The sequence below is a fragment of the Nannobrachium achirus genome, assembly GCF_963921795.1.
Source record: "Nannobrachium achirus genome assembly, chromosome: 11".
NCBI lineage: Eukaryota > Metazoa > Chordata > Actinopteri > Myctophiformes > Myctophidae > Nannobrachium > Nannobrachium achirus.
Genome location: NC_137820.1, coordinates 2,775,061 through 2,799,929, shown reverse-complemented (window position 1 = coordinate 2,799,929; position 24,869 = coordinate 2,775,061). Strand labels below are relative to the sequence as shown.

At 45.2% G+C, this 24,869-nt stretch overlaps 1 protein-coding gene across 1 annotated transcript; it reads left to right on the top strand.

Moving 5' to 3' along the window:
- Positions 1–15,804: 15,804 nt before the first annotated feature.
- Positions 15,805–20,997, top strand: LOC308293643 (phospholipid-transporting ATPase ABCA3-like; the record flags this gene model as incomplete). Its single annotated transcript, XM_080736238.1, has 1 exon — positions 15,805–20,997. One exon carries the CDS (start codon positions 15,805–15,807, stop codon positions 20,995–20,997), a length of 5,193 nt encoding a protein of 1,730 aa, XP_080592364.1.
- Positions 20,998–24,869: the final 3,872 nt, after the last annotated feature.

Below are 24,869 nucleotides of genomic sequence, written 5' to 3'. Positions count from 1 at the left end.
TGTTTTACACTAAGAGCACTAACGTTCATATATGCACTTTCATACTTAAGATTATTGAGAGGGGTGTTTCTGCAAGGCGGGTCTTAACTCAAGCCTGGTGGGTTTAGGAAACACACATTTTTTCAACTGATATGCCCTTTGTTGTGTTCCAGCATGGAACACTTACACATACATACACAGTTTTAAAAACATGGAACCAGTGTTTATCCCACCTCTCAATAAACCTTCCTCAAGACCACCTGACCACCAGCATCATGACCCAAGTACAGCTGACAAATATAAAAGCAATGCCACCATCCTTAAGCCTAGTGATGTGTAATGGATCTTAATGGCTGCTGTTTTACTAAGTAAGGAAGTAAGGAGGGCTTCCTCTAAACCTGACAGCCAACTTCCAATAGGAAAACCTCTCATCTACCTCTCAACCTCACACACACACACACACACACACACACACACACACACACACACACACACACACACACACACACACACACACACACACACACACACACACACACACACACACACACACACACACACACACACACTAATGAACCATCAAGCCGTCAGCCGTTGATTGATGAGGGTCCACAACCAACTTCATGAAGCGTCCACTCTGTGTGTTGACGCATCAACAGACTCTACAAAGTGGAACCTTCTACCATCTAATCTAATCTGGTAACCTGAGCCAGTCTACAGCAGGGGTTCTCAAAGTGGGCGCCGCGGCACCCTAGGGTGCCCTGATGCCAGTCCAGGGGTGCCTCAGAATAATCTGATATTTGAATTCATCAATATCAATACATCGCTATAACCACACTGGGGGCAGCCTTCTATTCAGAAACACCCCTAGAAACACCCCTATTCAGAAACACCCCCACTGAGGTTAGGGTTTATGTTAGGGTTAGGTGACACCTCTATTTAGAATCATGGAAGTCAATCTGCTGAATAGTAATGTTTCTGAATAGAGGTGTGTAACGCACTACTACAAGCTCACAACACGGCACGTTGTGATGTGGTGTTGTGACGCGTTGTGAGATGTGTTGTGACGCGTTGTGAGCTTGTAGATCATCTATTTTTGTCGAACCTTCCCCCCAGAATACGGATGCTGGGGTTCAAGTGGTTAAACATCCAGTATAAAGTTATTTTCAGTCAGTTCTGATGGAAACAGATATTTCTCCTTGACATATAGTCTACCGTATGTTAGGATGATGATGTGAAAATGTGCATATTTATGTTGCGTAAATATGATGTGAGATTGTAAAACTAAATGACAGTAATTCAGGGGTGCCATGGATGAAAACCTTATGGGTGATCTGAACTCCTGGTGTCCACCAGGGGCGTAAATTAGGTATGGCAGGGGTATGCAGCTGCCATACCCTGGGTCCAGGGGGGGAAAATAAAAGTTACTTTTAAATATAAATCGACCCGTGTCTCCTAGGGTTGATACCCTCACAAAAACATGCAGTAATCCTGGTCTCAATAATGCCTCCCCCTGGCCAGCCGGGGCGCTTGATGGAGGGGAAAGGAACTGGTTGGAATAACGTGTTCCTTCCACGTGCTACGTCCATCCCGGGGAAAATCCCCCCTGTCAGGTGAAAAGAAACAACTTGGACTACTCATGCATTGAAGGAAGCATGAGGTCAGTCCGTTGTCTCCCCAGGAGCGGCAGAGGGAGAGCAGAGCCCAGGATTACATAGGCAATAGGCACTGGGTGAAAATGGGTTGCAAAATCGTGGGATAAAAATAAAATAAAAATATACATCCACAAGTTTCCGCAGGAGTTTACTGGAGACTATCGGGACCAAACTTCCGGGTTTAACAGCAGACATACAAGCTCACGTCGTGTCACAGATGCAACCCGTTGTGAGCTTGTAAATCGGCGCCGGAAGCTCGGTACAGACGTCTGCGCAATGCACTATGGGGGCGTTGGAAACTCGTGGAGATATATATATATGTTACAGTACGTTTGGGTAACTCAGTACGTTCATGGTAAGAGCACTTGTTTTGTCGTTCACCACACACCAATCACCACCAGATGGCGACGACAGCCATTCACTAGTGCAGGCGCTGACGTCACTCGTTTGCGACTCTCTTTCTTTATTTACTAGCCTAGCTCGGCAGTGTTTAGCCATTAGCTTACTATGCCTTACTCTAACCCTAACCCTAACCTTAACCTCAGTAAAACTATGCCTAACCCTAACCTCCGTGGGGTGAGGCGCTATCATTCCTGCCAACGCTATGTTGTTGTGGCTCAAATCGACCGCTTGTTCCGCCCCGTGCCGCACGACGAGTGCTCCGTTTCTCGATCGTACTGTTTCTCTATCAAACCGTGACATATATATATATATATATATATATATATATATATATATATATATATATATATATATATATATATATATATATTAATCGATGAATGTCTCTTTGTCTATCTGTGCTGGTTATTATGTTGTTAAATTACAATAAAATATCTAAAATAGCTCAATTTAACAAAATGGTCACTTTAACAAGGTATTATAATTATATTCTCCACACTTGTATTCTCCCTGTCTTGACAAAATGGTACAGTATATTCCCAGGTTCCGCAGGTCAGCTGCACAGGTGCAATTCATTATTGTGGCACGTTTACTAACATGCCAAGTTTAGCTGCACTTGAACAACCGTTCCAGGCTGCCATATCCAGCCCAAGAAACCGTAGAAACTGGGGAAAAATAGATTTTTTTACTTCTTAAAATAAATATATCATGCCTAGCTGTTGCTAAGGTATGGCAACATGACTGTTGTCTTGCACGTGCGCGAAGGCATGTTGCCATACCTTAGCTTTTTCTGAACTGACGCCACTGGTCTCCTCAACAACAGGGCTGGGTTGGCTGCTCGCTCTGTGAGCTCCTACTGCAGTAGGAGCTCACATGTATCTATCTACATGTATCTATCTACATGTAGATAGATACGCCTGTTCTCTGGTGAAGAGATGTAGTCGAATTTTATACGACTGTCAATATAAACTCAGCACAACAAGAAAGGAAACTGGACTTCGGTCCATTATATCTCCCCTTTAATAATAGGCTACCAATCTCTATTGTGTTTTATATCATTTTTATCGTTGGCAACAAAGGTGAATGCAAAAAGAACAGTATTGCAGGCCTGCCAGGCAATTTTGACAATTTTTGGAGGGGCGCTACCCACACGTTTGGCTGTGTTGCTCATTCCACGAATGCCAGATCCTTACAAGCTGTACCTCGTTGTAAAGGTGACTAATCAACAATAACAATGATATCAAACGCAGGGAGATATAATGGACCGAATGTTGGTACATTTTGGGTTGGCGCTACCCACACGCTTGGCTGTGTTGCTCATTCCATGAATGCCCGATGCTTACAAGTTGAATCAACAATAAAAATGATATAACACACAATACGAATTGGAATTATTAAAGGGGAGATATTGTAATGGACAGAAATCAAGCTTCCTTTCTTTTTGTGCTGAGTTTATGTGCTACTGTGTATTTGTCACTCTTCACTTTGTTTAAGTTAAAGTTACTTTCCACAGCAAAGCTGACTTGATGCCCCATGCCCCATGCTTACCCCTACGTCACCAGTCCATAGAGTATATAATAGACCAGTATCTTGATGCCCCATGCTTACCCCTACGTCACCAGTCCATATAGTAAACAATAGAGCAGTATCTTTAGACACTGTCTACCAGGCACACCTTCAGCTATTCTTGTCACACTGTTTCTTGTTTCTTATAAGAAGAGATGGCCTGACAGTCTGGGAGGGACACTGTGCATGTGTGTTGCCTCCAGAGCTCTCATGTGTTGTTTTATAAATACATTGTATTCATATTATTCACTCTACCTTGTGGAAATTCAATTCTATATTAGAATTAATCTACTGTACGACAGGGATTTGGTGCCGAACAGGCCTTCTCAAAGTGGGTACCATGGCAGTGCACCTTTTTGACTCAATCAAATGGCAATCCTGTAAAAAAATGAATTACTGTTAATTTTTTAGAAAAATATGCGCATCTTTCTACCTGAGATGTCACAGAGAAATATCCGTTTCCATCAGAACTGACTGAAAATAACCTGCCTGCGACGCATTGTGAGCTTGGAGGTCAGCTATTTTGTTTTCAGTACTTGATACCACACTACACTAAACAGAATCAAGTTGATATCATCCCTCTCTCAGCTAAGGGGTCCCTGCTTCATCTCTCTCTCAGCTAAGGGGTCCCTGCTTCATCTCTCTCTCAGCTAAAGGTCCCTGCTTCATCTCTCTCTCAGCTAAGGGGTCCCTGCTTCATCTCTCTCTCAGCTAAGGGGTCCCTGCTTCATCTTTCTCTCAGCTAGGGGGTCCCTGCTTCATCTCTCTCTCAGCTAAGGGGTCCCTGCTTCATCTCTCTCTCAGCTAGGGGTCGTTCCTTGGCCTGAACAAACGTGACCCCTGCATTAAAGTATGAAGAAGAGCTTTGCCAGAGAGGAGCACACTGTACATACTGTACATAATGTACATACTGTACATACTGTACATACTGTACATCAAGGGTCAGCAACCTTTTTGTAATGAAGTGCCATGTATTTATTTTCTAGATAGTCAGTGTGCCACGTCAACATTTTAATTTGAATGACACCCCATTAAATTTGTGACATTTTGATTCTCAGGATTAACTCGATTAACGATCATTAGACTCAGCTATCCACCTGTTTTCCACGAGAATTTACTGTAGCATTATGTGTGGGACACATCCGGAGAACAGCTGACATACAAGCTCACGTCGCGTCGCAGATGCAACCGTTGTGAGCTTGTAGATCACACTCTGCTGCGACGCCGGAAACTGCTGCACACCTTCTGCGCAATGCATGATGGGATGTTGGAAACTTGCGGATATATCTCCCCGTCTCCCTCCCCAGTCAAAGTTCAGAGTTTTAATGAATGTAGAATTATGTGCAGGATGTAATTTGCTGCAAATTAGGTGACTTTAATTGACCACGTTTATTTGATTTTAAAATATAGATCCTCTCTCTCACACCTCTGCCAGTGTGCCAGTGATCACCCTCCCCTGTGCCAATGTTGGCACCATGCCTAAGGTTGCCTACCCCTGCTGTACATACATAAACATCTACAGGAGACGGTTTCATAAACAAACATTTCTAATATAGTTTTGACAACACATTAGAGGCAAATGGATTGATGAGTTGTTGTTTCCTGTCTACTTCCTGGTTCATTGATTACTTTTATTTTAAAGGGTAAATTATGCATTCCTACAGAGCCTGCATCCAAACAGCTTTACAGTGTGGAGCATTATGTTGTAGCAGGCTGGGATCCTTGGGGATTTTAACCCATTTAGGCCTAGAAATATTTAATGCTTTAACTATTGAACAAAATAGCAGATCTACAAGCTCACAGTGCCGCGCTGAACGCTTGTAGATCTGCACAAAAGTTAAAGCACAAAATAATGTTTAAATTGGTTCAAATCTAAAGTGAAACAGATTTTCGTTCAGGTCTAAATGATTCCTTAATGGTTCCCTTCAACCATTCCTATATGCAGGGGTGTAAAAAGTACTCACATGTTTTACTTAAAATATCAATACTGCAATATAGAAATACACTGTTAGAATTCCAGATTTCAAAATGTATTTGAGTAAAAGTACTAGCCGCAAATTGCAACTCTAGATTTATTTTAATCGGATGAATCTAGGGTTGCAATACCTCCCATAGGCAGCCAATGCATCAAAACAGTTTTTTGCTATCTGATTGGATTAAACAACGTCAAACTCACCAATGTTGGGGCTCTATGGAAAGCTTTCTATCTGCAAAGTGTTTGTTTCAGAAAAACCCCAGTGTTCCATGTTCAGGTTCAGGTGATTAATTTTTCTAAGTGCTGGAGTTTGGAAGCGCTTGTGGTAAGTCACTCAACGGTTCAGTGTACCAGCTGGTTCTAAATGTCACATAATGCAGGAGGCAGCGGGACGCTGCGTAATAGAAGACGAGCGCTTCCGAAGTTCAACACTTAGAAAATAAACCATGTCTGCTCGGATTTATTGACAGAAAGTAACTCATAACATGTCTACGCTGGGTTTTTATGAAACAAACACTTTGCAGATAGAGCTTTCCAAGCTTTCCATAAAGACTGTTGGTGAGTTTGACGTAGTTTAATACAATCAGATAGCAAAAAACTGTTTTGATGCATTGGCTGCCTATGGGAGGTATTGCAACCCTAGATTCAACCAATTAAAAAACAATCTAGTGCTGCAATTTGCTATAAAAGTACTAACGTATTGGCGTCAAAATGTACTTAAAAGCACCAAAAGTAGAAGTACAACATGTTTGACAATAGCAGATCTACAAGCTCTAAAAGATCTACAAGCTCAAAACGTGTCGTGAGCTTGTAGATCGAATATGTTCAAATAACCACGGTCTACAACAGGGCTAAAGTGGTTTATTTATGTTTTATAATATTATCATGTATATCTGCAAAGCTATTCGATTTCAAATAATTGTAGTTGAGTAAAAGTACAATATTTGGATCCGAGATGTAGTGGAGTAGAAGTAAAAGTATTGGAAATTGGAAATACTCATGTAAAGTATGAATACCTCAAAATTGTATTAAAGTACTACTTGAGTAAATGTTCTTCCGTGAGGGCAGTCCAGGGGTGCCGCGAGATAATTTGATAATATTTGGAATTTATTTGGACACTTGAAAAAAATGTTTAGTATCATTTTATACTTGAAGTACAAAGTTATTTTCAGTCAGTTCTAACCAAAATGGCTATTATCTCAACGTTCTCCTCGCAACATAATCACTAAAATATCGTCACTGTCGGGCAGAAACCTTGTATTTCCAAGTTACAAAACTAGTGAAAACAGCCGATCTACAAGCGTGTGTGCTTGTAGATCGGCTGTTTTCACTAGTTTAGTACATTTTATAGATGATAAATACAAAACGAACGGTTTTGGACATACAAGGTTTCCACCCGACAACGACGATATGCTATAAATATAAGGTGCTGGGAGTGAAAATTATAATGTAGGGGTGCCTCGGATTAAAACAATATTCATGGGGTGCCCTGAGACAAAAAAGTTTGAAAACCCCTGGCCTAGATATTAGACATAATTTTGTTCTTCATACATGTTTTATGAACACAAATTTAATCATGCATACAGTATTATAGACACATTATTGTTCTGTTTTACAAGTTCCAGAGACCCCCTGGGTTTGTTGAGGGGGTTTCAAATGGACCCTTACGGCTCTGTAACTCTGAGAGTGTACAAATGGAACCAAATGGACCCTTACGGCTCTGTAACTCTGAGAGTGTACAAATGGAACCAAATGGATCCTTACGGCTCTGTAACTCTGAGAGTGTACAAATGGAACCAAATGGACCCTTACAGCTCTGTAACTCTGAGTGTACAAATGGAACCAAATGGACCCTTACAGCTCTGTGACTCTGAGAGTGTACACATGGAACCAAATGGACCCTTACAGCTTCGGGGACCCCTCTGTGTTCTAAGAGGGTTTCTCTACCCCTGAGCCACTGCCTCTGCAGTGTCTTGTCTAAAGCAGTGGTTTTCAAAGTGGGTGACGGGGCACCCTGGGGTGCCGCGACGGCAGTCCAGGGGTGCCGTGAGATAATTTGATAATATTTTAAATCTAAATGTATTTGGACATTTCAAAATGTATTTAGTATCATTTTAAACTTGAAGTACAAAGTTATTTTCAGTCAGTTCTAACCAAAATGGCTATTATCTCACTTTCCTCGCAACATAATCGCTAAAATATGCTATAAATATAAGGTGCTGAGTGAAAATTAGGAATATAATAATGTAGAGGTGCCTTGGATGAAAAAAATATGTATAGGGTGCCCCGAGCCAAAAATGTTTGGGAACCCCTGGTCTAAAGGACACTTTGACACGAACCTAGCTGCAAGCAACTCTAAATTCTGTTTTTAATTTATTGAATCTAGAGTTGCAAGACCAACCATTGGCAGTCCATGTATCCAAACAGAAAATACCCATCTGATTGTATTAAACGATGATAACTCACCAACATTGCAGCTGCACAGAAAGCTTCAATTATCCTCTTTCTATCTGCATTAAGTGGATGTTTCATTAGAATCCACCGTAGAACATGTTATATGAGTTACTTTCTGTCAAGACATTCTGTGCAGGTGAGTAGCATGCTAGCAAGCTGCAGGTGAATGCAGCTAGTCGTTGTGTTGCCAGATTGTGCCAGAGAACCAAGCGGAACAGGTCTATGAAAACAAGCTAAGGTTTACCACTACCACGGCTGTTTGCAAACAGCAGATCTAAAAGCTCACACCGTGGCACACGGCGACACGTTGTGAGCTTGTAGATTTAAAAAGAAAATGTTGGGAAAAAAGAAAAAACACATTTTCTATATTTTCGAAACATTTGAACAACACAATTTGTTTTATAGGGGGTCCCCTGACACGACACATCTTCAGACGGGGGTCCTCGGGTAGATACATACATAAAGATGACCTGGGGGTCCTTGATATGAACCACTGGTTTAAACAACATAAGGAAAATACAGGCAGAAGCAACTGCACTTTAGAAACAAGCCTGAAGTTGCTTAATATAAGCAGACATGGCAACACTGGCAAACAGGAAAGCCTGTATACTGTTGTAGTGCCAAAGATCTTTAACATAGGAAGATAACCTGTCCCAATCGTACCCATCAGAGACCAATCCTCTCCCATGCAGGTTTACTGGTGTATCCTGCCAAGAGTGTGTTACTGGGACATAGAAGGGTGGATAATTACGTTGACTTTCTCTTGATTTGTCCCTCAGAAAGAAGCCATTTCAGTAAGATGATTTGGGGTACACTAATTGGCTTGTGACGATCATGTCAAATATTGAGTTCAGTGAGCATGGAGCTGAAGCAGGGGTCTTCAACGTTTTCAGGCCAAGGACCCCTTAGTTGAGAGAGAGATGAAGCAGGGACCCCCAGAACCTTGTCATAGATGCCATATACTATAGTTTCATTGTTTGAGTGTCTTTTGGATTCATGTCAATTTGTTTTCAGATATTTAACCACTTGAACTGTCAATACTTCTCCCCTCAAACCTCTTTGCCAAATATAGCCCATATACAAGCTCACACCGCCTCGCAGCGTGAGGCGTTGTGAGCTTGTAGATCGGCTATTTTTGGCTTAAGTTCTCAGAATCTGGTGAAGAATCAGGCTAAAAAGGAGAGGACCCCCTGTAGTACCTCTGAGGACCCCCTAGGGGTCCCAGACCCCCTGTTGAAGACCCTTGAGCTAAAGAATGGTTCAGAAACTGTGTTCACCTTCACCCTCCCTTTGGAATGAAACTCCACCCTGCTTCCTGCCTCCTAAAGAAGTGTGTCTGCGAGTCTTGCTATTTGTGTCTTGGATGGGGATGGGGCTCCCCAGTCCCCTTGGATGGGGATGGGGCTCCCCAGTCCCCACCAAGGTAAATACAAAGAAGGTCAGCCAATTCCACTGCTCCGCTGTAATACATTGGAGTGAATGAGAGCCATGTTAGCACGCTTATGAACAAACAATATTTATATATAGAATACAATGGAGAGAATGAGAGCCATGTTAAAGGGATATTTCACTTTCAAAAAGACTTTTGGTCATTTTATCGTCTAATCAAGCTTTTATGAACACCCTGAACAGTTTTTAATTTGCTTGATTCAATATTTAGATATTTGATGTAAATGTTACCAGGCCCTCCAGGCCCAGTTCCTCTCCCCACACCCATTGTAACTGCAAACTCCATTTTAACCATGATGAATTCGTTAAAAACATCCATATTTTTTTCTGGTGACTCATACTACCCTCCTAATATGTGAGCAGGCCGTGTTTTTTTCAGTAACTTTTTTCATTTATTTTTAATAAAATGTTATTTTATTTATTTATTTTCAATTTTCCCAATGAATTATTAAAAATAAAAATAAAAGATTATTGAAAAAACATGGCCTGTTCATGTATTAGGAGGGTAGTATGAGTCACCAGAAAGATGGGTGTTTTTAATGAATCTATCATGGTTAAAATGGAGTTTGAATCAAGAAAATTAAAAGCCTGATTAGACGATAAAATGACCAAAAGGTTTTTTGAAAGTGGAATATCCCTTCAACACGCTTATGAATAAACATAATTTATATATAGAATATTTTGGAGAGAATGAGAGCCATGGTGACCACCTTATGAACAAACACTATGTATGTATAATTGATTGGTTGATTGAATATTTTATTAGACAGCAACGGAGGACAGTACAAATATAGTAAATACTATAGAAAATGTACAGTACAGTCAAACCCCCTGCCTAAAAGGAGCATCCCACATAAGTCCTTTTACGGTCCTTGGTATTCAATTCATGTACATATATATGCAAATAGCAAGCAAAGAAAACATTCTGGCCTCTGGCCGCCTGAAAGGTGAGTTTTCAGGGAGGGCAGTTTTGAAGGATGCCAGCGAGCTACATGTTTTAAGGGAGGTAGTCAAGGAATTCCACCCCTGGGTGGCAGTGATGTAGAAGGAGAATTTACCCATATTTGTCTTGTGTGGGTTTGTATTTTCAGATCTTTGTTTTTGCTCCCTCTGGTGTTGTGGCTGTCATAATACATTGGAGTCAATGAGAGCCATGTTGACCAGATTATGAACGGGGAAATCTCGCTCTTTCGAACGACCGTCACGGCCGTTCCACAAAGGAGCGTCGGGAGGGTTATGGACTCACCCCACGGAGGTTAGGGTAAGGGTTAGAGTTGGGTGTCGAACAGATGACACGTAGTAACAGCGAAACGCTCCCATTATGAACAAACACTATTTAAACAGTACTGTAGAATACATTGGAGTGAATGAGAGACTATGAACAAACACTGTTTAAAGGAGTAGTTCACCCCCAAAAAAACCTTTTTTCTATTGATTACTCATGACATGGAGAGTAGAGTTCAATAATATTTTTAGTTTTTTGTCACATTCCTAAGACAAAAATGTGATAACAATAAATTTACCCCCATTCGTTCCGGATGGGGACCTGTTTCGAAACGGGTCCCCATCCGGAATCAATGGGGGTAAATTTACTCGAATCAAATTTTTGTCTTAGGAATGTCTTAGGAAAAAAATATTATTGAACTCTACTCTCCATGGCGTGACTAATCAATAGAAAAAAGTCATTTTGGGGGTGAACTACTCCTTTAAACAGTGCTGTAGAATACATTGGAGTCAATGAAAGCCAGGAACTGCAGGTGATGCTTGGAGCCACAGCATAAAAACAATGGCATAACAAATCTAAACCAACATCATTGTTGTTGTTGTTTGTTAGTGTGGTTGCCCGACAGGTTAACACAGTGTTTCTTAACCACTGTGCCTGGGGACCTTTGTTGTGCCCCTGAGAAGGGTCAAGTGTGCCCCTTGAAACTGCTTGATAGCCAGTATTGTATTTATCATTTTAAACATGATTTAAACGAGTGAAAACAGCCGATCTACAAGCACACAACGCCTCGCGGTGCGAGGCGTTGTGTGCTTGTTGATCTGCTGTTATCACTACTGTTGTGCGACAGCCTTGTTTGATGAAGCAGGGCTTTACTTTGGGAAGAAACGTACACATTTGAAACTTGGAGATACAGATTTCTTGGGACATGAAAAGTGTACCCATGCAGAAAAAAGGTTGAGAAACACTGGGTTAACACACTGTAGTCCTGGGAAAACTTTATCTTCACCACTAGATACTCTTTGTGAATCAGATGCCATGGGAAGACCTTTCAGACAAGCCCACAATGATCAGGGGATGAGCAGCCAGGGTTTGTCTCCTGGTGCAATAGTGTGCTATTCATGTTATACACTATGACTGACCTCCACCAACCCTCCCCTGACTAAAACAACCTCCACGAACCAGGTTATCAAAATGCAACAAGAAAACTATATCACCTATTGGAAAAATACAACAAAAACACAAAGCAAACTAGAATGCTATTTGGCCCTAAACCGAGAATACACCGTTGCAGAGTACCTGTCCACTGTTACTGATCCCAAACTGAGGAAGACTTTGACTATGTACAGACTCAGTGACCACCACCTGGCCATAGAAACAGCCAGACACAAACAGAGCTGCCTGCCTAGAGAAGACAGACTGTGTTCACTCGGTGAAGGAGAACATCCTAACAACAATTATTATTTATTGTTGTTAGGATGTTTATAGCTCACTTGTGTCCAATGTTATGCTTTGTTTTATGTTATATGTATGCTTTGGCAATGTAAGAAATATTTTGTCATGCCAAGAGAGAGAGAGAGAGAGAGAGAGAGAGAGAGAGAGAGATGAGAGAGAGAGAGAGAGAGAGAGAGAGAGAGAGAGAGAGAGAGAGATCGATCAACATGAGTTGCTTTCTTACCTGCAGAGCTGTCCTGGTGCTGAAAGGAGCTGTCCTGGTGCTGAAATGGCTCATCCCTCACCTCCATGACTGAGGACTGCTTTCAATAATAGAACAATATGGACACTATATATGTCTACTGTAGTTACACACAATTAAATGATAACACCATAACACTATGGACGCTATGTCTACTGTAGCCTACACACAATGATAACACCATAACAATATGGACAGTCCTCATACAGCTGCTGACAGACTGTCTTTAGAATGAATGAATGTATGTATGGGTGGGTGGAGTTTAAGTTATGCTGGCTTGTTAATAGGCTCTCTCTCTCTCGCTGGCTCGGACACACACACACACACACACACACACACACACACACACACACACACACACACACACACACACACACACACACACACACACACACACACACACACACACACACTTAAAATGTTAAAGCTGATATTGATTGGAGTTCATATCGACTGAGCTTCACTTTCTATCCAGTGCGCACCATCATCATCCTCATCAACATTATGCAGCACGGTGTAAACTTGGCTTTGGAAACTAGCAGGGGACCCCTTGGAAGCCCCCCCCCCCCAAGGACCCCTGGCCTAAAGTCACTAAGGTGAACTCTGTGATCGTGGTTAGTTTTAATCAATGTTCAATTCAAGATTCCTTGTTGACATTAATTGCCATGTCAACATAGTTGATATGAATTTGTCTTTGTACACTCTGGACATAAAACAGGGACATACAGTTTATGTCAGGACCCCCGTGACCAGTAGGGTTGACAGAAAGGTTTATATATGTATTAAGTGTGGAATGACCCAAGGCTCTATTTAAAATAGGCCTTGAAGTACAATAAAGTACTAAATACAACCAAGTGTGCTGTGTCAAACGCATTAAGAACTGAATGTAACATCACCTTTGTGTGGAGCTATATAGTCCTCTTTAAATAATAATAAAGTAAAACCCAGGTTTGTAATATCTGATAATAGCAGTTAAAGAGCAGTTTAGCAAAGAGTGTTCCCTGAAGCAAAGCACACAAACAACTATTACAAGTGAATATAAATCTTTAATTAATTGAAACCTTTACAATATTTCTAAAACCATAAATGCAATCAAGAACCAATGGACTAATAAAAATCAAACCTTGGTTCGAAGTGAAGCGGTGAATCTTAGTATAGAATTGTCTGGAGAGCCAAATTGTCATGTGAAGCTTGACCAATGTTCAAGATTGCCAATGATCAGACCGGGAGGGACACTACACACATATTCTGGACGTACGGGACAGATAAAACCTGTTCATTCTGAACTGAAATGGCCATATATGGACATGGGACACATATTTTGCTTTTTGAAAAAGCCTATTCATTCTGGACTGATATCCTGGACGTACGGGACAGATAAAACCTGTTCATTCTGGACTGAAATGACCATAATAACAAAATGTCTGTCACCTCATGTCCATATATTATATGGACATGAGGTGACAGACATTTTGTTTTTGAGAATGCCTGTTCATTCTGGACTGACATGACCATAAATGTGTCCGAGGCTGGTGGAAACGGCCAAATGTCGGCAATTTTACAAGGCAGAAAATGCGAAAATAAGATTGATTTAAAAATTTCTTTGTTTTTCGTTTTTGTCTATAATTAACAGTTTGAATATAGAAGAGGGTTTTCATTCCATAAGATATCTTTGTTAAGGTCTGTTAGTGTATATGGCAACATTAGTGTAGCAAAGTTGCCTTCTTTGGGAGAGTTTTACTGCTGTTTTAGGAGGCGGAGAAATGGAGCTCTTTAGATTTGCATAGCGATTTCACGGGAGCACGATTGGTTTAAGGAATGCATTGTCTTGTATTTCAGCACGCCCATACAGCGTGCTATCTGCTTGTAAACAGTCTACACAGTAACTAACTTCATCTCGCTAATGTTAACGGTTTGCTGAAGACAGTATTCTGGAAGGATGTATTTTTTTATGTATAGCCTACATCGTGATCTCAGTCGCTCTCGGACACACAAAGAAAACGTGGAAAATCGAAGCAGCATGTTGAAAACGCTATGTCATCATGAGTCCTTGTGCTGGCATTACAGGCGACACGCTCACTCGTCTGTAGTGAAAATAAAAGATACAGTTTCGCTACTCACCAAAACAAAGACGGATTTGGGGAGTTGAAAGCCTACTTTACTTAGTGGGAACACTCAGAGTTCCCAACATCGCGTCTAAAATACACTTTTTTATCCAGATAACAGAATATTTCACCGGAAGGCAAAATGTGGTCAATGGACATTTCTATTGACAAGATCTGTAGAGGGCGGTGTGGAGTAACTAAAACCTCCGGTGAAAAAAGTCCCAAGGAATCCCATCAGGGGAAAGTTTTGAAAACGACCTACCTACCTTCACTTACTATACACTACAGTGTAGTGTATAGTAAGTACTATTGCAATTTGTTTTAGGTTTTTTCATATAATGACTGGACTATTTGCTGTGTACAGCAGATGCTCCGCAAGCTTCGTAGCCGACGTTAAAGAGTACACTGTAAACACTTTCTTTTGTAATAGACTTTTTTTTACACTGTAAAAACTTTTTCTTTTGTAATACACTATTTTAGTGAAAAATAAAAACTACAAAAAGGAGAAAATGACAGGATGAGCATATAAGGAGGGGAGGAGGTAGAAAAGACCACTGGCCACTATTTCTGACATGGCTGCAAGCACTATAGCACAATATATTACCACAGGTCTACTACTAAATAGTAGTTTTAAATAATTGTAGTGGAATAAAAGTACATTTGAAGTTGACAGCTATACCACTGTGGGTGTGGTTTGACTTGGGGGGAGTGATTTAGGGGTGTAGGTAAGTACCTATTGTCCCTCCTATTGTCACAGCCACTTCTGGCTACCTAGAGGTGTCAATGTTCCTGGCATTCAAATGGCTTTTTAAGCACTTTGGGGTTTATGGTGCAACAAGTTTAAAATGTCCATAACTTCTTCAAATATGCTTTAATTTCAACAAATGATACATCATATGAAAGCTTAGATTCTGTACTTGGATAATCTGTACAAAAAAGAAAAATGACCAATGCAGACATAAGGAACAAAGTACCAGACCCAGTCACAAATGGACATGAAACACACATTTTGTTTTTGAAAAACCTGTTCATTCTGGACTGAAATGTCCATATATGGGCGTGGGACACACAAAGCCACTCATTGGAAGCGACTTTCACCGCTTCAAAAACACACTAAGATAAAATATATTATAAAGTGACCAGTGAGCCAATGAGGTGCAGCCAAAAGGGTAGATGTTTGTGCCCATACATGGAGTTACATGCGAGCCCACGCTGTTTCGTAGGAACAGTATTTCTAGTTATTATTACTATGGACATGCCTGACGTCACAATATCGATGTCGTCCGTGATGTCAGTCGGCTATGAATAATGCCTATTATCGATGGACGGTGACAGTCAAGGAAGCAGCGTCAACACATCTCCATTCTGTCACCATCAACCAGAAGCGACTACAGAGAGGACTTCAGACTACAGAGAGGACTTCAGACTTCACCATGAGACTCTGGCGGCGGCAGTTTGGCGTCCTGCTGTGGAAGAACTTTCTGCTGCGAAAGCGTCGCCCCCTGGCGACCGTGTGTGAACTGGCCCTGCCTCTGCTGCTCCTGTGCATCGTCATCATTTTGTGGGCGGATTCTTTTGTTAGACCCTTGGACCACGTCGACCACAATGTCTACACAAACTCCCCCGTCGACGCTCTTCCTCGCCACTTAACAGGCATGTTCGGCAACAGAAGCATGGAGCTGGCCTACGTGCCGCGCAGCGCGCTTAGCATAGCGCTGGATGTTAATCAGAGCCTAAGCTCCGCACTGAGCGGCAACGTGTTCTCCTTACGAGGGTTTGACACGGAGAAGCAGTTGGAGGACTACGTGAGGGACGATCGCTCGAGGAAGTTTTTCGCCGCCGTGGTGTTCGAACCTCCCTTCGACGGTGCCAGCAATGAACCGCTACCCCAGCAGGTGAGCTACCACCTGCGGTTCCCCCACTCCACTGGCTGGGATGGCTGGCACACCGACAGCCTGTTCCCTTCCCCTACTGGTCGTGCCGGACCCCGGGTGAAGAACAACATGGGGGGTGATCCCGATTATCATGGCGAGGGCTTCCTGGCGGTGCAACATGCCGTGGACCGGGCCATCATGCGGTCCTACAACAGAACGCTGGCGGATTCCCTGCTGAGCCGGACCACGGTGCTCCTGTCCCGCTTCCCCTATCCGGCGTACGCGGAAGACAATAGCCTTCGGACCTTGCTGCCCCACCTTCTGGTGCTCAGCTTCCTCTACACCTCGGTCAACGTGGTGCAGGCCCTGGCTCAGGAGAAGGAGAACAAGCTGAAGGAGTACATGTGCATCATGGGCGTCAGCAACTGGCTGCACTGGAGCGCCTGGTTCCTCACCTTCCTCCTCAGTCTCTCCGTCTCCATCTTCTTCATCACTCTGCTCCTGTTTGTTCCCGTCAGCGGCCCCCTGGCCGTGCTGAGCAACAGTGACCCCACGCTGGTGTTCGTCTTCCTGCTGCTCTTTGCCGTGGCCACCGTCAACTTCAGCTTCATGATCAGCACCTTCTTCTCGCGGGCCTACGTAGCGGCATGGGCGGGCAACTTCATCTACATCCTGAGCTACTCGCCTTATCTGTTCCTGATCGGCTTTCCGCTGAGCCATGCTCAGAGGACATCACTCTGCCTTATTTCCAACGTGGCCATGGCTACAGGAGCCGAGCTCTTCATGAGGTTTGAAGCCAGAGGCGGGGGAATGCGGTGGTCCAAGCTGTTTGAAACGGGGTCGGTGGGCAACAACGTGTCCCTGGCCACGGTGCTGGGGATGCTGCTGCTGGACGCCTGGCTGTACGGCCTGGTGGCGTGGTACGTGGACGCCGTTTTCCCCGGCGAGTACGGAGTGCCGCTGCCGTGGTACTTCTTCATCCTGCCCTCCTACTGGCGCAGCAGCGCCCGCGGGGCTACGGCCAGCGGGAACGAGGAAGAGGAGGAAGAGGAGGAGGTCGCTGGGAGCGCTGCGAGGAGGGGAGAGTTCATGGAGGAGGAGCCCACCGGACTGGTCCCCGGGGTCCAGATCAGACATCTGACCAAGGAGTTCAGAGTGGGCGGGCGGACGCAGCAGGCCGTGCGGGACCTCACGCTGAACATGTTGGAGGGGCAGATCACCGTTCTGCTGGGGCACAACGGGGCCGGGAAGACCACCACGCTGTCCATGCTGACCGGCCTGCTGCCGCCCACCAGCGGACGGGCCCGGGTCGACGGTCACGACATCCGTCACGACATGGCTCTGGTGCGCCGCAGCCTGTCTCTCTGTCCTCAGCACAACATCCTGTTCGATAACCTGACGGTCAGCGAGCACCTGTTCTTCTACGCGCAGCTAAAGGGCTTCCCCAGAGAGCGGGTCCAGGCCGACGTGGACCACCTCCTCTCCGTCCTCAACCTGGAGGACAAGCGCCACGCCCGCGCCAAGACGCTCTCCGGAGGCACGAAGAGGAAGCTGTCCATCGGCATCGCCCTGGCCGGCGGCTCCAGGGTGGTGATGCTGGATGAGCCCACGACGGGCATGGACCCGGCGGCGCGGCGCGCCGCCCTGGACCTGCTGCAGGGCGAGAAGCGCGGGCGCACCGTGGTGATCACCACGCACATGATGGACGAGGCCGACCGGCTGGGCGACCGCGTGGCCATCATGGCCGGGGGAGAGCTGCAGTGCTGCGGCTCGCCTCTCTTCCTCAAGAACAAGTACGGCGCCGGCTACCACATGGTCATCGTGAAGGAGGCCGCCTGCGACGTGTCCCAGATCACCCGTCTGGTCCAAGCGCACGTCCCCAACGCGGCGCTGGAGAGCAACGTGGGGGCGGAGCTCTCCTACATCTTGCCTAAGGAGAGCACCGACCGGTTTGAGGAGCTGTTTTCCCAGCTGGAGGCGAACAGGGAGAAGCTGGGAGTCTCCAGCTACGGAGCGTCTCTCACCACCATGGAGGAGGTGTTCCTCAAGGTGGGGAAACTGGCGGAATCCAGGTTGGACGTCGAGGTCGTTCAGAGGACTGCAGACGACGCAGATGGCAGCGCCGCTGGAACGAAGGACACCACAGAGCTCGCTGACAGCCAGATGCTCGGCTCAGAGGACTTGAATCTCAACACTGGGCTCAGATTATGCGTGCAGCAGTTCTACGCCATGTTCCTGAAGAGAGCTCTGTACAGCCTGAGGAACTGGAAGGTGATGGTGGCCCAGTTCCTGGTGCCCCTCGCCGTAATGACTTTTGTGTACTGGATTCTTTGGTGGTTTTCGCTTGAGTCTGCCCAGCCAAAGCTGAACCTGGATCTCAGCCTCTACGGCCACACCAGAGTCCCCGTGGTCCGGGTGGACGGAGATGCCCTGGTAAAGGATTGGGCAGATGCATACGAATCCCAGGTCAAAGCATCGGGGGCACAGATCGTCAACGTCGATGGTAACTTCAACAACTACATCCTGACCCAGGCGGTGAAGGAGGGCAAGGTGTTCGACCAGCAGTGTGTGGTGGGTGCCATCTTCAACGGCAGCAGCAACAGCTCTGCAGAGGTCACGGCCACGGCGTACTTCAACATTGAGGGCTACCACACCGCGGCCACGGCCCTGTGGATGGTGGACAACGCACTGTTCAAACTCGTGGCAGGGAATCCGTCCGCTTCCATCCGGACCGGGAATTGGCCCATGCCACCCTCAACCGACGAGGGGGAATGGAGGAGTTTTATCTTATTTCTCATCGTATTAATCGTCAGTCTGATGTATCTGATGTCCGTTGCCAGCACGTTGGCCCAGCTGCTGGTCACGGAGCGCAGCGTCAAGTCCAAGCACGTCCAGCAGGTCAGCGGCGTCTATCTGGCCAACTACTGGCTCTCGGCCCTGCTGTGGGACCTGCTGAGCTTCCTTCCACCCTGCCTCCTCCTGCTGGGGATCTGGCGGGCGTTTGCGGGGGCGGATCCGTTCCAGGCCTTCGTCGGGGCCGACCGCTTGGCGAGCGCGTTGTTGATGCTGATGCTGTACGGCTGGGCCGTCACGCCGCTCATGTACCTGCTCAGCCTCCTGTTCAACACACCGGGCTCCGCCTACAAATGCCTCACCTTCTTCAACATCGTATCAGCCACTGCCATCTTCACCTTCTTCATTGATCCTACGAGGGTGAAGGTAATGGACAAGATCTTTCAGATCTTCCCTAGCTACTGCCTGGGCATGTCCTTGTTGTGTTTCTACATGACGAAGGAGAACTACTTTTCCATGTCCGCGCCCGGGATGGGTCGTTACCTGGTGTCCCTCTCGGTGCAGGGCGTGGTCTTCATGGCGTTGCTCTTTGTCATGGAGCTGCAGGTGGTCTGGACCCTCCGGCGTGTCTTTGGCTCCCTCCTCCGCTCGCTGGGCGGAAGGCTCTCGCGGCGGCGGCGCCGGCCGTTGGACTCTGCGCCGCTTCCAGAGGACAGCGACGTGGCCGCGGAGAGGAGCAGGCTCCTGGAGTGGCGGCCCGCGGCCGAGTCGGCGGCCGGCAGCCCCCTGGTCCTGCAGGAACTCAGCAAGTCGTACGGCGGCGCGGGGACCCCGCCGGCCGTGGACCGGCTGTCTCTGGCCACGGGGAGAGGAGAGTGCTTTGGCCTGCTGGGATTCAACGGCGCCGGGAAGACGGCCACCTTCAAGATGCTGACCGGGGACGAGAGCGTCACCTCCGGCGACGCCTACGTGGACGGACACAGCGTCTGTAGCGCCGTCAAAGAGGTGCAGCGGCGTGTCGGCTACTGTCCCCAGTTCGACGCACTCCTGGATCACATGACGGGACGGGAGACGCTGCACATGTACGGCAGGCTCAGGGGAATCCCCGAGAGACGTCTGTCCGCCTGCGTGCAGGACCTCCTGGTGTCGCTGCTGCTGGAGCCCCACGCCGACAAGCTGGTCGGTGCCTACAGCGGCGGCAGCAAGAGGAAGCTGAGCGCCGGCGTGGCGCTGATCGGCGGGCCCCCGCTCGTCCTCCTGGACGAACCGTCGGCCGGCATGGACCCCGCTGCCAAGCGGCTGCTGTGGGACGCGGTGACGCGCGCCACGCGGGAGTCGGGCAAGGCCGTGGTCATCACCACGCACAACATGGAGGAGTGCGAGGCCCTGTGCACCCGGCTGGGCGTCATGGTCAACGGGCGGCTCAAGTGTCTGGGCAGCGTCCAGCATCTCAAGAGCAAGTTCGGCAGCGGCTACACCCTGCTGGCGAAGGTGGCGCGACCGCACGACCGCGCAGAGGAGGTGGAGGACGAGGATGAGGAGGAGGAGGAAGGGAGCAACCTGCAGCGCTTCAAACGTTTTGTGGAACGCACCTTCCCGAGCTGCCGGCTGAAGGACGAGCACCAGGGCACGGTGACCTACCACCTGGCCCTGGGCGAGGCCGTCACCTGGGCACGGGTGTTCGGGGCCATGGAGGCCGCCAAGGAGAAGTATCACGTGGAGGACTACTGCGTGGGCCAGGTGACGCTGGAGCAAGTGTTCCTCGGCTTTGCCCAGTTCCAGCGCAGCACGGAGGAGGGCGCGACGGGTCCAATGGAGAATGTATGACATCGGTACGTTAATCCACACAAAGGGCTGCGTCATCTTGTGGGCAATGGAAGAGGCAGTTTATTGACCTAGTATGAAGACCATTTCATTGGCATCAGAAATTACTCTGTACAAGGATGAAAGGGACAAGGATGAAATTCATTTGCAAGTGTAACTCGCGTCTAAGGGCGGAGTTTACTGGTCAAACAAACAGATGTGTTCCTGGCTTCATGCCAAACCAGGCATGACTTATGCCTGGTTGCAAAGGTTGCGTTTTTAAAACAATTGCCCCCCTTCGGCCAACTGGAGTGAGATTGGTTTCAGTGACCCTCTACATCAGGGTTCCCCAATAGGCGACCCGCGGGCCATTTGCGGCCCGCGGGGGGCTACTGTCTGGCCCACACCAACCCCAGTAATAATGGTGGTACAAGAGCAGCAACAACAACATATATCGTTGTTGTCGGGTGGAAACCTTGCATATCCAAATGTGTACGTTCTTTCGCAAATCATACAAGGCCGTCGCACAAAAGTAGTGAAAACAGCCAATCTACGAGCACACAAACGCCTTGTACCACGAGGTGTTGTGTGCTTATAGATCTGCTGTTTTCACTAGTTAAAATAATGTTTAAAATGATAAATGCAAAACAAACTGTTTTGGACCTACAAGATTTTCACCTGACAACGACGATATCTAAATTATCGGGGCAGAAGAATACTTTTCACAGAACTGCAATATTCATTGGCTCTTAAAAGCTATATATATTTTTTTACTTAAAAACTAAAGAACGAGCATTTTCTTTAGATATTGGTCCAAAGTTCATGTGTAAAATGTTTTGTGCACATTGCGTGAAAATCCCAGGAGGAGATAGATTTTAACTCTTTTTTTTTTTCTTCATATAATTCAAAATGGTGGCAGATCTAGAGGTCAAAGGTCAGAGGGTTGAGTTATACCTGTTAAAAGTTTGGATTTTCAATTAGGTGCTATATATAGCGCCACCCTTTGGCCAATGGTTCTGAGTTCTCCCCGTTTTGCCAAGTTCAAGTGCACCACTGATATGGAAACACAGGTTTATTAGAAAACCGTTATGATTTAGAAGACATTTATAGAACCGGGTCCTCAGGTCTGCATGGGTTAATTAATTATGGAGTGTGAAAATATCAGACGATGCCTCTCTAGACTTTCCCTTGCTTTTTTGCTTTCCTGCTTATTCTGCCTTGGTCACTTTATCGCTATGGGCATAAAAGGGACAAGGGCTTACAGTTAAGAGATCTCCATATATGGGCATATCAGAAAGCCCATATATGTTCATATACTGATGACATCAGGAATATCCATATATGGGCATAAAAGGGACAAGGACTTACAGTTAAGAGATCTCCATATATGGGCATAAAGGGACAAGGACTGTTACAGTAGATATAGAGATGTCCATATATGGGCATAAATGAACAAGGACTGACAAACACTGAGATCTCCATATAACCTATGGGAATATAAGGGACGAGGACTGTCAGCTTGTAGACCTATTTTCTAAATATTGTTGTACATTAAAAACTTGAAATGGGTCGTTCTGCATAGTACTTGGGATTTGTTGATGTAAATGTTCACATAGAGTGTAATAATTGGTAAAAACAAACTTTTGGCCTATTTGTGGAGATAAGCGACCAACGGTCGCTTATCTCCCGATTAGGGAGTCTTACTGGTTATAATATAATATTAAACACATGGGTTAAATTGATTATGGAGTGTTTCTCAACCACTGTGCCTGGGGACCTTTGGTGTGCCCCTGAGAAGGGTCAAGTGTGCCCCTTGAAACTGCTTGAAAGCCAATATTGTATTTATCATTTTAAAAATGATTTAAACTAGTGAAAACAGCAGATCTACAAGCGGTGCGAGGCGTTGTGTGCTTGTAGATCTGCTGTTTTCACTACTGTTGTGTGACAGCCTTGTATGATGAAACAGGGCTTTACTTTGTGAAGAAACTTACACATTTTAAACTTGGAAATACAAGGTTTCTTCCCGACAGTGACGATATTTACACCCTGTGTCCCAATTTGGCTGGGAGCCAGTCATTGGATTTTTATTCATTTTCATTTTTTCATTTCATTTGAAAGCTGGGGATCATAGCTACAAAATGATATATTGGTTGTGGAGATTGACCCAACAGTTTTGAAGATATGGCTTATAGAATGATGCCATGCTGAAATACTACTTTTGAGATATTCAAGTTTTAAATAAATGTCTAACCTGCAAATGACCTGACGATCTCTCACATTAATTAAAAAAAAGTTTTATTTACATGCAGAGTTACGCTCTGGCGTTTAAGTGAAATGTAGCCTGAAATTTATGAAATGCTTTAGTGGCTTTATCACATTTTAGTGAAAAAAAAAGAAAAAAAAAGTATTTTCAGTCCCTGTCTAAAGCTGTACTTTCCGAGATGACTGGCTCTCAGTGAGATTGGGACACTTATGTTGGTGTGACCATGGATTCTTGGGACATGAAAAGTGTGCCCATGAAACACTGAAATATCAGACGATGCTTCTCCAGACTCACCTGGTGACGGGCCTCCCTCTGAAGAAACCACTATTAGTCAGGGGATAATAAAAAATCATACCCAATGTGAGGTGAGCGTTGGTCGTGCTTGCATAACGTCTTCAGACTAGGATTTAAGTCTAGGATGTACAGGCTACAGACACACACACACACACACACACACACACACACACACACACAATGCTATGGCAAAATATGACAGGGATCTGGCTACAGACACACACACACAATGCTATGGCAAAACATGACAGGGATCTGGCTACAGACACACACACACAATGCTATGGCAAAACATGACAGGGATCTGGCTACAGACACACACACACAATGCTATGGAGCGGTCTACCACCGCTCAAAAACCTTGGAATAAATTCCTTACAAATACATTTCTTCACCAATGTGTTAAGAAACACATCTGACAAAGACTGACACTCAATTTCCCTATAGGGGAATCTGTAACGGCTGATGAAAGTTGGGGTAACATTAACTTTACTATACAGGAAGAAAATACTAAAAAATAACAAAAAACAAACAGAGAAATAAGACAGGCTGAGGTATTAAGCTTTGCTTTATTTAAAATCAGCACAATATTATGTAGCTTTACAGTTAGTTATAAAACAATCCAACAATAGTATTAATAAAAGGTATTCACAGACAAAGTGAAACTGGTTGAGTAAATTCCTTTAACTATCAGACCGGTGCATCATCAATTTAGAATTTATTAGATACATTAATGTACTAAATAGCATCACCGTTTCCGCTCACAAGAGTTAAATTATTGTTAAACATCTGCAGGTCTCACAACTAGAGACTGTAGAAGAATTGTTTTGAGCAACTTGTGCCTGTTATTTCTATGGTATCACATCAATAGTGGACAAAACCCTATCCAACGATAAGTTATTTTAAGTTTTTGGTATTAGAGGCTCAATCTTATCAAATGATGGTTCTGTGTCTCAAAGTTCTGAACAAATATGGACCTCGATATGAAAAAAAAAGGTTGAAAAGCACTGGTACTGTATAGAACGTGAAAGGTGGGTTCAAATTCCCATAGGGGGAACGGACCGTCCCATAGGGGGAACGGACCGTCCCAGATACGTTCACCAAGACAGTTCTCAAAAAGAGAATTCTCAAAAGTCAAATCTGGAAGGCCTATTGACGCAGCGGGAGAGTATTGAGGGTATTCCAAATGATGCAATAATATCTTTCTAATGCGATCTCAAAATATAGAAAATCTAAAAAGTAATTTGTCATCCTTTTTCCGGAGGGAAAATGATGACGGGGAAACTTCTAAGCTGATCGTCCAGCCGAAACCCGTCTCCGAGGTCCGGAACTCGTCTTT